Source organism: Fusarium oxysporum, chromosome 3 (genome assembly GCF_000149955.1).
Source record: "Fusarium oxysporum f. sp. lycopersici 4287 chromosome 3, whole genome shotgun sequence".
NCBI classification, from domain to species: domain Eukaryota; kingdom Fungi; phylum Ascomycota; class Sordariomycetes; order Hypocreales; family Nectriaceae; genus Fusarium; species Fusarium oxysporum.
The window spans coordinates 1,378,774-1,392,282 of record NC_030988.1 but is presented as its reverse complement, the minus strand read 5'-3'; the positions used below and the strand labels follow the sequence as shown (position 1 = coordinate 1,392,282).

The following is a 13,509-nucleotide window of genomic DNA, read 5'->3' as shown; positions in this document are numbered from 1 at the left end:
GTGTGGCAGAAATGCGAATGGCTACCCGAAAAACGACATGAAACGTACCGATCGAACAATAAAAACATAAACCGACCGAAACCCACAAGAGTAGCGGCAGCAGCAGCAGTAGTAGCGATGGAAGGGCAATGCTGCAGAAGTCGCTGGATTTCCCGGGGGAGTCGCGCAGGGAGACTCAAAGATCACGGGAAGCGTTGAAGAGACAGATAGACATAACGAGGGACTGTCGGAGGCTCTTGTAAAACTGGAAGACACCATGGACGAGATGAAGGAATAGATGACTGAAGAACGACAGCCGGTCCACGAGCAGCTCAAAACCATCGCGATGAGTGCAACGGATGAACCCCAACGATCATATGATGCCGTGACACGACCCTCGATATGTATGCCCTAAGCCGCTCCCGGAACCGCGACCTCGACCGTTCCTCTCGTCCCCACGATTAAGACTCTGTACTGCACGATTGATATTTCGCGAATACATGACGATACCAGGCGCTTGGCCGGGACGATCCGAGCGACAGTGGAGAATCAAACCCAGGCCGAACTAGATCACTCCATGTGACGATGCCGAGCCGTGCTTAGGAGCCCAAGAACATCGGAACCTGCGTCCTACGAGACGATCTCTCCCGATTAAAGTGGACACTGTCAGCCGCAATACGACACCAAACGAGATCAACGAAGTTCGAGTAGAAGTCTTTGAGACTCTTGGCCGAGAGAGTGATACCGAGTTAGCGAAAGTAGCATAGCTCGGTAGGCGAGACGATCTCAAGGTTTACGGCTCCATGGTCGTATACTTCAAGAAGCGCCCCGAAGCCAAAGAATTCATCGGCGAAGGACTTTCGTGGCTGGAGGAGAGTTCGACACCACAAGAGTGCTTGAACGTCGCGACCGCGTAAAACAATGCTATAACTGCCAACAGATCACGAACCGAAATGTATCAGTGCGAGCGACCTCAAGTCTGCGGCAAGTGTACACGAGGAGGTTACCCTCGTTGCAGATGCACGGAAATGATCCCGAAGATGTGTTCCATGCGGCGGCTCTCATGAGTCACACAGCAGAACCAATCAGAAGTTCTATCCAACATCGTATGAGCAACATGTTCCGGCTGTTGCAGCCGAATGTGAGGAAACAAGGACCGGCACACGAGAGTCTGATCAACCACAAGGATATTCGGGATGTAGCAGTGTTGGCCATCCAAGAACCCCAAGCACGACAGATCCAAGGAAAGCAGCTGACGGTGCCAATGGGGCATCACGGGTGACTCAAGGTGGCGCTGACGACTGAGAGAGAAGGTAGATGGGTGATACAGAGTATTCCTTTTGGCGAACAAAGAGGTGGAGGCAGAGCAGGTGTTAGTAGAGTCCTTAGATGTGACTGCGGCGGTCATTCGCCTGCTAGAGCGTCTGGTCTTCATGGCGTCGGTCCACCCTGTTGAAATGCCCAAGCTCTACAGGACACATACAGAAAGCTTGGCAGGGCTATCACTGACGTGAGGCGAAGGCCAGGAAGGGCGGTGGATGGGGTGGTTACCGGCAACTTCAACTGGCACGGCCAGATGTAGAGTGGAGACGATGTATCGGTGGCAAAACAGGGCGTGATGGATTATCGACTTGATGAGCGAATTCATGCTTCGAAGCCCTCTCCAGCGAGGCGCAAATACATGGGAAAGCGGAAACTGTGGGAAAAATGGACTTGGTTTCTGTCTTTTGGGCAGCCTGCGGACGCACGTATCAAAGGTGCGTTGCATGGTACGTAGCAAGGATCAGATCATCCCATGATAGAGACAGTGTTTGATATCTCAGTTCCGGCGTCGAAACAGGACGAAAGACTCCTGTTTACTAATGCACCCAAGAAGGATATCAAGAATAGGATTGTGGATAGAGTAAGGGATAACCTGATGAGAAACAGGGTGCTGCAGAAGATGAACAAATTGACGTTGACGGTTTCGGAAGTCGCCTAGGCCTTGACACCTAGAGTCAAACCACCTTATACGTAAAACGGCGGCGGACCGACGATCTCACCCAGCTGCGATATGCTTGCACATACTGTAGGAACAGGGCGCGAGCGGCAAGATGTGCTGGTCAGAACCCCTGAAACCTCGAGGGTTTAGGAACCGTGGCGGCGAAGGAACATCACGATGCCATCCGATAACGCAAGATGAACCACTGCAAGGATTTCCTAGCGGACAACGACAACATCTGGAAGGCGGCTAAATATCCGAAGTCTAAAGATAAGAGAGCTTTTCGATGACTGCACAGGTCACGAGAGAAGACGGAACGAAAACGACAGATCATCGGGAACAAGCCGAAGAACTTCTAGCCAGGTTCTTTCCGCCATTGCCAAACAATGTCGACGATGAAGGATCCAAGCAACAGAGAGCTCCACTATTGATGCCTAAGTTGTCTGCAGAAGAAACAGAGCGTCGACTGCAAGTCGTGGCAGGCGCCAACAGAAGACAAACTACCAGCGATCGTCTGGAAGCAGGACTGGCGGTTGGTGAAGCACGATATCCTTGACATCTTCCAAGCATCATTAGAGGGAGACATGATACTGAAACACTGGACGCATGCCCATATCATTTACCGCCCAAGAAGCTAGGTAAAGATGACCATACGATCGCGAAAACCTGCAGACCGATCTCGCTTCTAGCCACGTTGGACAAGGTGTTGGAGTCCGTTATGGCTGAGAGAGTCCCCTACGCTGTAGAAGCTCACGGGCTCCTCCCGTCCGATCACATTGGCTCGCCCAAGCAGCGATCAGCAGAATAAGCCCTCGTATTTCTACAAGGACACATCTTCTTAGAATGGTCATGTTGTGAGTCTTGTCAGTTTCGAAGTGAGCGGAGTATACAATGGCGTATTCAACTTGAGACCATTGCAGCGTATGGAGACAAGAAGGATTCCAAAGGGCCTCCTGCGATGGGTTGATGCATTTTGCTCCGAGCGGACTGCAACCATTATGATCAATGGTCAAAGTTCTGAGAGCAGACTGCTACCATAAGAAGGACTCCCGCAAGGATCTCTTTCGTCGCGATGCCGCCTCTGTTCTTCAATGCAGATCTGGTGCAAACCCAGATCGACCGGAATGGTGGAGCCATTGCGTTCGTGGACGCCTACACTGCTTGGATATGTGGACCAATGGCGAAAAGCAACCGGGGAGGGATACAAGCGATAATTGACAAAGCTCTCGACTGGGAGAGACGCAGCGGCGCAATAGTTGAAGCGGAGAAGATGACGATGATACATTTCACGCGATACACAGGCAGAATAGACTCGGAATTCTTCACCATTAAGGGCAAGATGGTCGTTCCAAGGGATCAAATCAAGGTTCTTGGAGTCATTATGGACCTGCGCCTTTACTGAAAGCAGAACATCGCAAAAGGCGATAGAGTTGAAATGACTGACAGGGGTAGCTCCTTGTACAACCAGACAGCCTTTTACAGCCATCGTAGCTCCGGTTGTGGACTACGCCGCCAATGTCTAGATGTATGGGTGTAATACGGTTCCGTCACATGCCATCCATTGGAGGCAAAGGGTAGGAGCGCAGACGATCATAGGAACATTCACAAGCATGGAGACATAGATGATACTGGTATCAATACTTCTAATTCAGCATCGGTCAAGTACATGGATCTCATTGCCGTCGAACTTGCTCCAGGTCTTGCAACAGGTAACCTTTCAACCTGTTCAGTAATAGCGTTTGATAACACTTTAATACAGTCGGAACGGAGATCAAGCTCATTGGTAACGACAGCGGTGAAAGTGGGAGCATCTTGTCTGGCTATATCAGTCGTGTCGACCGAAATACTCCTATCTACTCACAATACACCGACTTTAACACATGCTACTACCAAGCAAACGCTTCTGCCTCGAGCGGAAGCTCTGGAAGTCCGGTTTTCAACGTCGACGGCCTTGCTATCGGCCTTCAAGCCGGTGGAATCTCCAATGCTTCAACTGACTACTTTCTCCCCCTGGACGCCCCACAGCGCGTACTGAAGCAGATCCAGAATGGCGGAGAGGTAAAGAGAGGCGACATTCAGACTGTCTTCAAGCACAAGCCTTTCCTTGGCTGTCAGCACCTCCGACTTAGTGATAAATGGGAGAGTCTGTTTCGCAAAACTTTCCCTAACCTAAAGGGTCTCATTGTAGCTGAAAAGGTGCTGCCAGAAGGACCATCAGATGGCAAACTAGAAGCTGGAGATATTCTCATCAAGATTAATGGGAAGCTCGTCGATCAGTTCCTTTGCCTGAACACTGTCCTCGATGAGAACGTCGGCCAGACAGTGAGTGTCCTTGTCGCGCGACATGGGTGTGATATTGAGCAGGACATCGCCGTCCAGAACCTCAACGAAATCACACCTAGTTGCTTCTTCAGTTTTGATCGCACTATCTTACACGATATCTCATATCAGGTCGCTCACAGATACGGCCTCGCTTGTAGCGGAGTGTTCGTGAGCGACCCTGGTTATTTCCTCCACCCAATCCGGAGACTCGCGATCATTGATAGTGTCAACCACAATCGGACACCAAACCTAGTTGCTTTTGTACAAGTTATGAAAGAGATCCCAGTCGGAACTTCAGTCCCAATCAAATACTGGTACCCCGATAGCCGGTATAACCTGGAAACCGCTGTTGTGACTATCAATCGTGGTTGGTCCCAGAAGTTGAAAATGTTCAAGAGGAATGATACGACCGGCGATTGGGACGTTGAAGTCCATGCAAATACATCACCTTCAGTTCAGCAAGCGCGCCATCGCGTACCGCATAGGCCCTCTACCCGTATAATAGACCAAGTAGTTGCGAAAACTATCAGCAGCTTGGTTCGCGTCAAATGTTATACGCTACTTGCACTTGACGGGCTATCAGCGAATGTGACATCAGGCTTAGGACTCGTCATCGACACTACAGGCGGCTACATCATCATATCCAGGACTGTAGTACCGAATACATTGTGTGACATTGAAGTCACGATTGCCGACTCGTTTTCAGTCCCCGGAACTGTTAAGTTCCATCATCCATGGTACCACTACGCCATCATTCAATACGATACGAATCTCGTGCATCCCCCAGTCAAGAGCGCAAGATTGAGTAGAGAGGCTATCTCAGAAGGACAGAGAATCTTCTTTGTTGGATGTAACGGCAGTGATGAGATTGTACATGCTTCTACATCAGTCACTAAAGTCATTCCATTTGACGCAAACCTCCGTACCCGCCCAGAGCTCGTCCTGTCAACATCGACAAGATTGGTGTGGACACGAGACTCGGTGCTGAGTGCGACACTGGTTTTCTTATCGCAGAGGATGGTTCTGTTCAAGGACTCTAGATCACTTATGGAATTGTGGACGATCGCGACCCAGACCCTATCAAGGAGTACCTTGGAATAAGCTCACATATTATCGCCCCGAATACAGAAAAGCTCGGTCAAGGAGTAAACTTAAGCCTCAGGAGACTTCCCGTCGAGCTTCAACCTGTCAAGATTATTGACGCTAGAGCCATAGGCGTTTCTGAAGAGTGGATCGAAAAGATCCAGAACGACCCTGCAGACGCTTACATGTTCAAGGTAGAACGGACTTGGGGCCAGTTGCCTGATCAGTTTCAAAAAGAGGATGTCCTACTTAGTCTGGATGGCAATCTTGTCACTAAGCTCTCCGCCCTTGAAGCCACGGACGGGAAAGAATTTCTTAATGTGGTGATTTCACGCAAGGGTCAGCAAATCACTTTCAAGGCTCAGACCGTTCTTGAAGATGATTTCGAAACAACTGAGCTTGTAAGCTTTGACGGCTTGGTTGTTCAGAGGCCACACCGCACTGTTAGGCAGTCCATCGAGAAACTGCCCAGCGACGTTTACGTTACTTGCACATACCGCGGCTCGCCCGCACATGCATATCACGTAACTGCAATGGCTTTCATCACACATATCGATAACAAACCTGTAACTTCTCTACAGTCGTTGACAGCTATGCTTTCCAAGATTCCCCACAACACACGTAAGCTTTGTACCACCCCTTTATCTAAGATAATGACTTAATTGGTGTTTCTACAGACTTCAAGATGAACATGGTAGAGTACTCGGGAAATCCCTCTTTCGTCACCTTGAAGAAGAACGAACGGTTTTTTCCACTCACAGTATGGTCTCGTGATCCATCGGAATCAAAAGGCTGGAAACGGATCACATATGAGAATGGGATAGCTGCAGCAGGCGAGGGACATCACGGCCTCTCCATGTGATTGTTTTCAGATACTCACAGCCTCCGGCTTGACGAATGAAGCGGCGGGCATGAGAGCAGCAACAGATGTGTTGGTCGATTGTTTTCTAGTTGTAGCTTGTGTACGGTATTCTCTGCAATAAAGTTACTTCAAGCCAGCTAGATTCCTGAAATTATGATTTGAAGTATCCGAACAACCAATCCTATATCAAATCTTTCTACAGTCCCGTGCGTCATCGTACTCAATAAAATTTTAGTTTTCGCCAACTCAATTTTATTATTGGGCAACGATGTGAGTTGGTAAAATTTGATGCTAGAAATAGAAGTAGGTCCGGTGTTCGTGTTATCCGCACGCACGCCAGCGAGCAGAGACTGTTGATGATGAAGCCCACTAGCCTCCTTAACCGTAACACCTCGCCAACTGTCACAGAGGGCTTTCACTCCAGATATTAGACGTCAGCTGCGCCCACCTTAATCAGGGACTCTTCCATCTCCTTCCTTCCGCCGCCCAACTCCCGACGGTAGGTCAAGAGGCCTAATCGTTGGAAGTCAGGCCATGTTAGTGATGGCAAGTTCGTGTACTCGGGTGCTGTCGCATAGGTTGGCATCCAGAAATTCTTGGCTTCCTCGGTCGTCATCTCGATGGGTGAGCATGCATGCCTCATCTGGTTAATTCGGGGAGCTTGGCTACGCCGTTATAGGCTCATGTGGCAGGCGTGCCGCGGATGGTAACTGCATTGGTCAATTGGCACCGAAGCACTACCTGGACCAGGACGAACTCGACAACTTAGGTAGCTGCGCAGGGGATATGCACACCTGAAGGAAGCAGCCTGCTGGGTAGCGACGCTGAGCAGCCAGATCGATGCCTGGACCAGCTGACCACGGTCGGCAAGATCGGTGTGGGCAGTCAGGTCAGTGATATCGTCAGCCATGAGATCGACAACATCCTGGTCATTGTCGACTGTGCGGGGGGGGGGCGTAAATGTCTGAAATGCTCGGGAAGTGCAACAGATCTCTCTGTCAATAACATGACGTCGATTGGGATGGCGAACGGGGGTCGTGTTGAGCAGGAAAGTTGATGGTGTGTTGGGCTACTGAAGTCGGAGGGGCTTCAGGTGCATTGCGAGGGCGGGAGATGCGTCGTGAGTTTAGGCGCTTTGCGGGGAAATTGCAATCATGTCACAAAGTTCGCTACCCAGTATGCGCAAACCTGAAGGAACCTCCATCTTAATGCCTAGCCACGATATTCCACTCCCCTAGTACAGCCCTGCTTCTTGTCGCTATTGTTTAGCGAATGTTTGGATCAAGAGCGGTCTTTGGATGCTTGTTGCGGCGCGAACGTTTGGTCGTGGGAGGGTCTACCGAAGGATTGTTGTTGAGCAAAAGTCTTAATTGGGAGCGGTTCCTTGGGTGCTTGGTGTTGAGCGAAACAGGAGTCGTGTCTTGCATAACCGCATTAAGCGAAACGTTGGACCAAAAGCGGAAGCCGCGCTGCTGTCATGTGTAACTTCGTTCTCGTACAGTCTTTCTCCAAGTCTGATCGTCAATCGCAGGTTCGTCATCCGCAGAGGGTTTCTTGGGAGCGAAATCTCTTTCCGCGAGCAGTATCTTGGGGGCTCATCGTTGAGCGGAAGCTCGTCGCGGTCGGTCGCTTGGAAAATTGTCGTGGAGCGAGAGTTGATTCTCGCGGGCACATTCTTCGAAACTCATCGTGGAGAGCGCTAGTCCTTTACTAAGGGGAGCGTCTGTCGGAAGCTCAAAGCAGTGTTCGTCTTTGGGGGAGCGTCTGGAGCACTAGAGGCCAGCTTGATCTGTCAGTGAACAATACAGCCTGCATCCAAAGTCCATAACATACCGGCATGCTTATTGATGGAAGCAAGATAGAGCAGAGTGGAAGAGAGTGCTAAAGTGGTGGGGTTTGGAAGCGTGGGTACGTGTCATGCGAGCCATGCGGGGTGTAGGATGCAACCAACGACCTACCTACGCGTCAGCCCCGCGTTTCCGCTCAAACTCTAGATTTCGCTCCCCGACTCACGCAGCAAACGTGAATATGGCAATGCAGATACCGACAACCGGAGAATAACGTCCAAAGCCGGAGCAAAGAGTAATACCATCAGGCCCGACAAACTCCCTCCTAGCGGCTCCCCAAACCGCACGTCGACCCAAGCATGACCCAAAGCCAAACTCTTGCGACTCCGAAATCTTCGTCGATGTCTTCCGCTCTTGACGGACCGAACCCCTATCAACCCCGCTCCTACCGCATAATTCCCAGTTGGCACCGATTCAAAAGCCAGCGTGACCCATCTACAGATATGCCTCGTGGGGAACTCGCACATTGGAACCTGTCAGGTATCAAGATTCTACAGTGTATAGATGCTCAAGAACACAGCGTTGATCAGAGACGCCAAGATGAAGGGGTCCAAGAACACGAGCAGATCGAAGAACGAGCAGAACTCGGACCTGGAGTCTTCAATAACGGCGGTGAAGAGCTCTTCCTCTATCATAGCGATCTCAGGGATCGGCTCATACTTGGAGTTAAAAAGATCTCCTCATCGACCAGGCCAGTAGGTAGACTCATAGTGAGCCGTTGCGGTTCCTCATGCCAACAGGCCAGTAGAGTTGCCTCTTCCCCAGCTCGCCCTTGGTCGTATATGTAATTGACCATACGTAGACGAACGTGTTGACCGCGGAGTCGTCCTAGTTGGTCGTGTTGTGGTTGACATTGTACTCGTCCGCGATGAGGAACCAACCAAACAAGAGCGTCCTCTGCATGGAGGGTGGCTTGGGAAAATTCAACCAGGTCTTGCTTACCAAGTTGGAAATGATCTCATAGTTATTGACGATGTCAGACAGCTTGCAAGTTCTCACCACTCTCGTTTAGGTTCACTGCAATCAATTGTTAGCATTACTCATTAAAACATATTGTAACTTACTTTCAAGCGTCTTCTCATGTTTGCGAATGCCCTTTATCATAAACCTTCTGTACCTTCCTGCTCTGGCTTTCTGCCGTCCCCCTGTTTCCAATAAGAACAGCGTAGGTAGGCTCCAGCGAATTTCTCTATCTCGGTATGTTAAAATGGCATTAGATAACCTATGTATTAGGTTTACTAATCCGCAGCTATTGCTAGTCATCGCTCATTTAAAATATTTCATCGACACTGCTTCCTGGTTATCTTGACTTCCCAAGACGTTCTGTTTGACTTTCTCTACCATTGACAGAGCATTGCTTCGCAAGGAATCATGGAGAACCCGCGAGCCCTACTGATTTCACCCCTTTCGGCATATGAACGCTCTTCATATGCCAAAACTATCCTGCTACATCGTCTACAATTATTTATGATCCTAATAAATACACTTCCATCGACCATCCAAGTGACATTTCCCAACATATCCACGTAAGTATACTCACAACGGCATAATAATCATCTGTCTCACTGCTCCCCAAACACCCGAAATCATTAAAGAATCGTCTTCGTGGTACACGTCAACGAATTACAGGCGGTATCTTGCGAATGCGATCGATCTTTGTCGAAACCTTCTCCCGCAACGGGAAGGTGCCTAGTGTTGCCAGACATCATCAATCTTTGTCTCAACAACCTGTACTTACCCCCTTACGATGTGGTGTCGTCTGTAATCTCCTTTGTTTGACGCCAATTGCGCCTGCGCTTCCTCTCATGCCATCCAAAGGTTCTGTCTGGTATCATGGCCTCCGTCCTCCTGACCCTTACGCGGAATGCTCAGTATCATCTGTACGAGCATGGAGCCAGATTCATTGCCAGATAAAAGGGCTTCAAGTGTGATATTAGGAATACGTTTGCGCGAGACAGGCTGATGGGGATGTGGGAATGAATGGCGGATTTAATTGAAATGGTGGATATACTGGACCTTCATTTCTTGCGTCATGACGCGCCTTTCGCTTGATGATGTAGGCCATATGCGAGCAGCCCATTGATACTTGCTCTGCTATGACTCTTACATGACTTAATAATGAGTCATGAGTATCTCCGATTGGCCTGATGTTGGGCGTCTGCGTGGGTTTGTGTCGTTTCGGCCGTTGATAGCACTTGCTCTACAGAGCACTCCAGACTGTCAATCCCTCATACTGCAGACCCTATGTGGACGGCTGCATACCTCAATGGCCAAAGAGCGAATACTGCACAGGGTGGAGACCCCACCTCTCACCGCCGTTCAGCGATTCCCTTTTTTTATTTTCCCTCTTTCTTCCTCTTCCTCAAACAGTCATGCCCTATCAGCCACTCCGCAGCATTGTTCTGGCTCGTCATTACAGATATGGATCGCTGGGATAGGACGCGGGCCTTGACGTCGTTGGTATGCCTCGGTCTGATGACCTTGGCCGATTGTGTGACCGATAGCCTGCTCCTGACTTTTGCCAGTGACTCTCAGATGCAGCCTGGTTCTTGGAACTTGAGAACATGCGCTATTGTTCTCGGAGGAGTGTCTGGTAATTCTTGACGCTCCATGCGCTATCACTCGCACTGCTAATTATAATTCAAGATGTGGTAGGACAGTCTGTCCTTGGCTACGTTCTCAGCACCAGATCGAAATATTGCGCCATGATCATCAATACGACGAGCATTCTTGCTGCTGCTGTCGTCACGCTCTCGAGCGGTACGGGCCCCTTGAAAACGATCTTCATAAAATAATGGAACCTAACAGTGGCAGTTCTCTTGGGTCACAACCGGTCTCTCATGGCTGCTACAGGAGGCCGTTTGATCAAGTGTGTCGGAGGAGGATGCCATGGATCAGTATTTCTTATGCTCGCCATACTTCATAGCCAGAAACCTCAACATTAGTTTGTCCACTCCCCTTCTTGTCCCACAGCCATCCATATGACAATATTAATGATCGATAGCTTTGCTTACCACTATATGACAGGGGCAATCGGAGTCCTGACCCAATCTCTCGGCTCCTTATCTGCCTCTCGCTTATCCAGGCATAGTCACATTCTGCCTGGTGTTTTTTCTGGACTTTGTTGTCTCATGGCGTATTCTGTCATTCTCTTCTTGAAGAAGATGGATGCCGATACGGAAGAACGGAGCCAAGATGAGTCTCGTCCTTTGCTATCACACCAGCAGCAGATCTTGCGTGTCGATGACGCACCAGCTAGCCAGATGGCTGTGGCAGGATATATTTCCCGGCCCGGTGGTAGTGGCTCTCCCCTTAGAAGCCAAGACCTGAAGTTTCTCCCTATAGTCTTTGTCCTTATGGGTTTTTGCAAATCAACCCGTCCGCTCTTCACAACCTATATCCAGCACAGACATGGTGTCAGTCCTACAGAGGTACGAAACCGCCATTACCTTGCGGGTTGACAGCTGCTCACTTGAAGTTAACCGCTAGGCCGAGCATCTTTGGCTTCTTCGTACCGTTCTTAGCGTCGCGCTTTTCGTTTTTGCTGGGCTGTACACTGCGTACATCAAAGAACCCGACTGCTTCAACCATGTGCAGGCTAAAATAGCCATTCTATTCATTTCAGCTGGCGCATTAGCGATCGGCCTCCCTGGGTCATACAATACCATTACCATAGGCAGGGTTCAAATCCATACCACGAAATCCACATATGGATCCATAATGTGGATCCATATCCATTCCATTCCATTCCACGTGGGCTTCAGCATTTCCATATCCACGCCACGAAGCCCCTTCCACATGTTCCACATGTGGAAATCGTGGAATATTTTAGGTGGGGTTCGAAAATACCTTGATTTCCTTGTGAAATCCCGCATATCCTAAGTACTTTCTATCACCCACAACAACACAACATCGATTTGCCACCCCATTTTCCTCCGTACACAATGAGTCCATTCTGGGGGCTTCACTGTTACTCGCGTTACTACCCCAAATCGAAATGGCCACTCCCCATCCTACCAAGTCAACCACATCCGTTCCAGAACGAACAGAAGAGGACAATCAACGGCTCTTTCAGCTCTACAAAAGCTGGATCTTGACGGAGAGAGACGGCAAGGCGCGTCTATAGGTATATCGGTTCGGCTACGAATATCCAGCATAACAAGAAACAGGAACGTCGGTGGGTGTGTTGCCTTTGCGTCAAGCAACGGCGGATTTTAATGGACCAATGACAAAAACATTGACGTCACCGAGGGCGGGCGGGACCCATTAATTACCATTGTTGGACGAAGTAGGTTTCCATTCCACGAATTCCACAATATGGATCCATTTCCATAATGGATCCATTTCCACCCATTCCACATCGAAATTATTAGTCAGCATCCATATCCACGCCATATTCACAAATGTGTCGTGGAGTGTCGTGGATTTGAACCCTGACCATAGGTGAGCCTGCAAGACTACAATATGTGGATATCGCTCTCTGACTGCGGAAGCCCTCATCATCAATACCATTGGCGTCGTAACAGACCTGAGCATACTTGCTTTTGCATCCATTCTGCTCGAAAGGCGCGATGCAGGATCTGTACTGATGCTCATTGCATCAATTGAGAGCTTTGGAACATTGGCCGGGGTTGGAGCACTCTACCCACTCTATCAATTGAGTTTACGAGACAGCCTACCTTTTCTCGCCGGTGGTATACCCTACTACATTTGTGGGGTAAGTTATTCCGTTGTCTAAGCTGTCGTGATTATACCCGCTAAGCCCTAAACCCAGACGCTCTACGCCGTCGCTGCCGTTATTATCTGGTCAGTGGGGCCCAAGCCAGCAACAGAATGAACCGTGAAAGTTAAGATATGACGGGACGTCCGTACTCGTTCTCAAATGAAAATTATATTCAAATAGCAAGGCCCAACAGCATATAATAGACCTGAGACGCTGTCGAGCTACCACTTCCAATGTAGGATTAGATACTTTGTGTTGCCAAAATGCATTTATTCCTCGTTGACTGACCAAGCCAACTGTTCCAGGTCAACATGTCTACCAAAAGTGACGTATCTAAGAAATTGGAAGCCGTAAAAGTCGTGACACTTTTCTTAAATTGTGAGGCCGGAAACGGGAGTCCAACTTACCATTTAAAGTTACCAGCGCGGGCCAGTTGATATAACTATTGAGTAAATCAAGGGGGCGGCAGACAGGTGTACGGAGTATGGATAGGATCCTCGATTGGAGTCCGCAAGCCCGCTAAACTGAGGACAGCTCAGGAGTCTGAGCTCACCGTCGTGAATGATGTATCAGATTTGGTTGACGATGAGTCGTTGTAAAATCGGGCTCTTCTACACAGGCGGCTCTGGGCCGACAGGGTAGCTTGTCGTCTCTTTTCATGAGAAGGGATATAACGCAGGGACTCGGCTTCGTTCATGATACGTTCTTATTC

At 49.5% G+C, this 13,509-nt stretch overlaps 8 protein-coding genes across 19 annotated transcripts; 6 read left to right on the top strand and 2 right to left on the bottom strand.

Moving 5' to 3' along the window:
- Positions 1-782: 782 nt before the first annotated feature.
- FOXG_12604 (uncharacterized protein) lies at positions 783-896 on the top strand (the record flags this gene model as incomplete). The annotated part of the gene is made up of 1 exon (XM_018392425.1): positions 783-896. The coding sequence occupies one exon, from the start codon at positions 783-785 to the stop codon at positions 894-896; it is 114 nt and encodes a 37-aa protein (XP_018252118.1).
- Positions 897-1,096: 200 nt separating this feature from the next.
- Positions 1,097-1,561, top strand: FOXG_12603 (uncharacterized protein; the record flags this gene model as incomplete). Its single annotated transcript, XM_018392424.1, has 2 exons — positions 1,097-1,257; positions 1,465-1,561. The coding sequence occupies 2 exons, from the start codon at positions 1,097-1,099 to the stop codon at positions 1,559-1,561; spliced, it is 258 nt and encodes an 85-aa protein (XP_018252117.1).
- Positions 1,562-1,745: 184 nt separating this feature from the next.
- Positions 1,746-1,960, top strand: FOXG_21038 (uncharacterized protein; the record flags this gene model as incomplete). Its single annotated transcript, XM_018401380.1, has 2 exons — positions 1,746-1,748; positions 1,853-1,960. 2 exons carry the CDS (start codon positions 1,746-1,748, stop codon positions 1,958-1,960), a joined length of 111 nt encoding a protein of 36 aa, XP_018252116.1.
- A 1,515-nt stretch (positions 1,961-3,475) lies between these two features.
- On the top strand, positions 3,476-6,227 carry FOXG_12602 (uncharacterized protein; the record flags this gene model as incomplete). The annotated part of the gene is made up of 7 exons (XM_018392423.1): positions 3,476-3,485; positions 3,613-3,669; positions 3,720-4,282; positions 4,412-5,270; positions 5,411-5,766; positions 5,947-5,986; positions 6,043-6,227. 7 exons carry the CDS (start codon positions 3,476-3,478, stop codon positions 6,225-6,227), a joined length of 2,070 nt encoding a protein of 689 aa, XP_018252115.1.
- A 427-nt stretch (positions 6,228-6,654) lies between these two features.
- FOXG_21037 (uncharacterized protein) lies at positions 6,655-6,843 on the bottom strand (the record flags this gene model as incomplete). The annotated part of the gene is made up of 1 exon (XM_018401379.1): positions 6,655-6,843. The coding sequence occupies one exon, from the start codon at positions 6,841-6,843 to the stop codon at positions 6,655-6,657; it is 189 nt and encodes a 62-aa protein (XP_018252114.1).
- A 65-nt stretch (positions 6,844-6,908) lies between these two features.
- On the bottom strand, positions 6,909-7,137 carry FOXG_21036 (uncharacterized protein; the record flags this gene model as incomplete). Its single annotated transcript, XM_018401378.1, has 2 exons — positions 6,909-6,937; positions 7,020-7,137. 2 exons carry the CDS (start codon positions 7,135-7,137, stop codon positions 6,909-6,911), a joined length of 147 nt encoding a protein of 48 aa, XP_018252113.1.
- Positions 7,138-8,130: 993 nt separating this feature from the next.
- Positions 8,131-10,070, top strand: FOXG_21035 (uncharacterized protein). Of its 8 annotated transcripts, none has more exons than XM_018401372.1 (3): positions 8,131-8,769; positions 8,823-9,271; positions 9,334-10,070. In XM_018401372.1, the coding sequence occupies exons 1-2, from the start codon at positions 8,374-8,376 to the stop codon at positions 8,874-8,876; spliced, it is 450 nt and encodes a 149-aa protein (XP_018252107.1). In that variant the 5' UTR covers positions 8,131-8,373; the 3' UTR covers positions 8,877-9,271; positions 9,334-10,070. The 8 variants fall into 8 exon arrangements, with proteins under 8 accessions (XP_018252107.1, XP_018252105.1, XP_018252112.1 ...); XM_018401377.1 differs by lacking the exon at positions 9,334-10,070 and having other exon boundaries at positions 8,176-8,554; positions 8,621-8,769; positions 8,877-9,135; XM_018401376.1 differs by lacking the exon at positions 9,334-10,070 and having other exon boundaries at positions 8,176-8,554; positions 8,621-8,769; positions 8,823-9,135.
- Positions 10,071-10,320: 250 nt separating this feature from the next.
- Positions 10,321-13,159, top strand: FOXG_21034 (uncharacterized protein). Of its 5 annotated transcripts, XM_018401366.1 has the most exons (7): positions 10,321-10,667; positions 10,721-10,834; positions 10,889-11,018; positions 11,079-11,505; positions 11,564-12,517; positions 12,568-12,791; positions 12,849-13,121. In XM_018401366.1, the coding sequence occupies exons 1-5, from the start codon at positions 10,496-10,498 to the stop codon at positions 11,954-11,956; spliced, it is 1,236 nt and encodes a 411-aa protein (XP_018252101.1). In that variant the 5' UTR covers positions 10,321-10,495; the 3' UTR covers positions 11,957-12,517; positions 12,568-12,791; positions 12,849-13,121. The 5 variants fall into 5 exon arrangements, with proteins under 5 accessions (XP_018252101.1, XP_018252103.1, XP_018252100.1 ...); XM_018401368.1 differs by having other exon boundaries at positions 10,889-11,505; positions 12,849-13,159; XM_018401365.1 differs by having other exon boundaries at positions 11,564-12,791.
- The last annotated feature ends 350 nt before the right edge of the window (positions 13,160-13,509 follow it).

What these genes read in the sequence shown, in the direction of transcription:
- FOXG_21034 (XM_018401366.1), top strand. Translation starts at nt 10,496, where the DNA reads ATGGATCGCTGGGATAGGACGCGGGCCTTGACGTCGTTGGTATGCCTC. An exon ending in TGTTCTCGGAGGAGTGTCTG is followed by an intron (nt 10,668 to 10,720) that starts GTAATTCTTGAC and finishes TTATAATTCAAG; the next exon opens with ATGTGGTAGGACAGTCTGTC. An exon ending in AGCCAGAAACCTCAACATTA is followed by an intron (nt 11,019 to 11,078) that starts GTTTGTCCACTC and finishes AATGATCGATAG; the next exon opens with CTTTGCTTACCACTATATGA.
- FOXG_21035 (XM_018401370.1), top strand. Translation starts at nt 8,374, where the DNA reads ATGACCCAAAGCCAAACTCTTGCGACTCCGAAATCTTCGTCGATGTCT.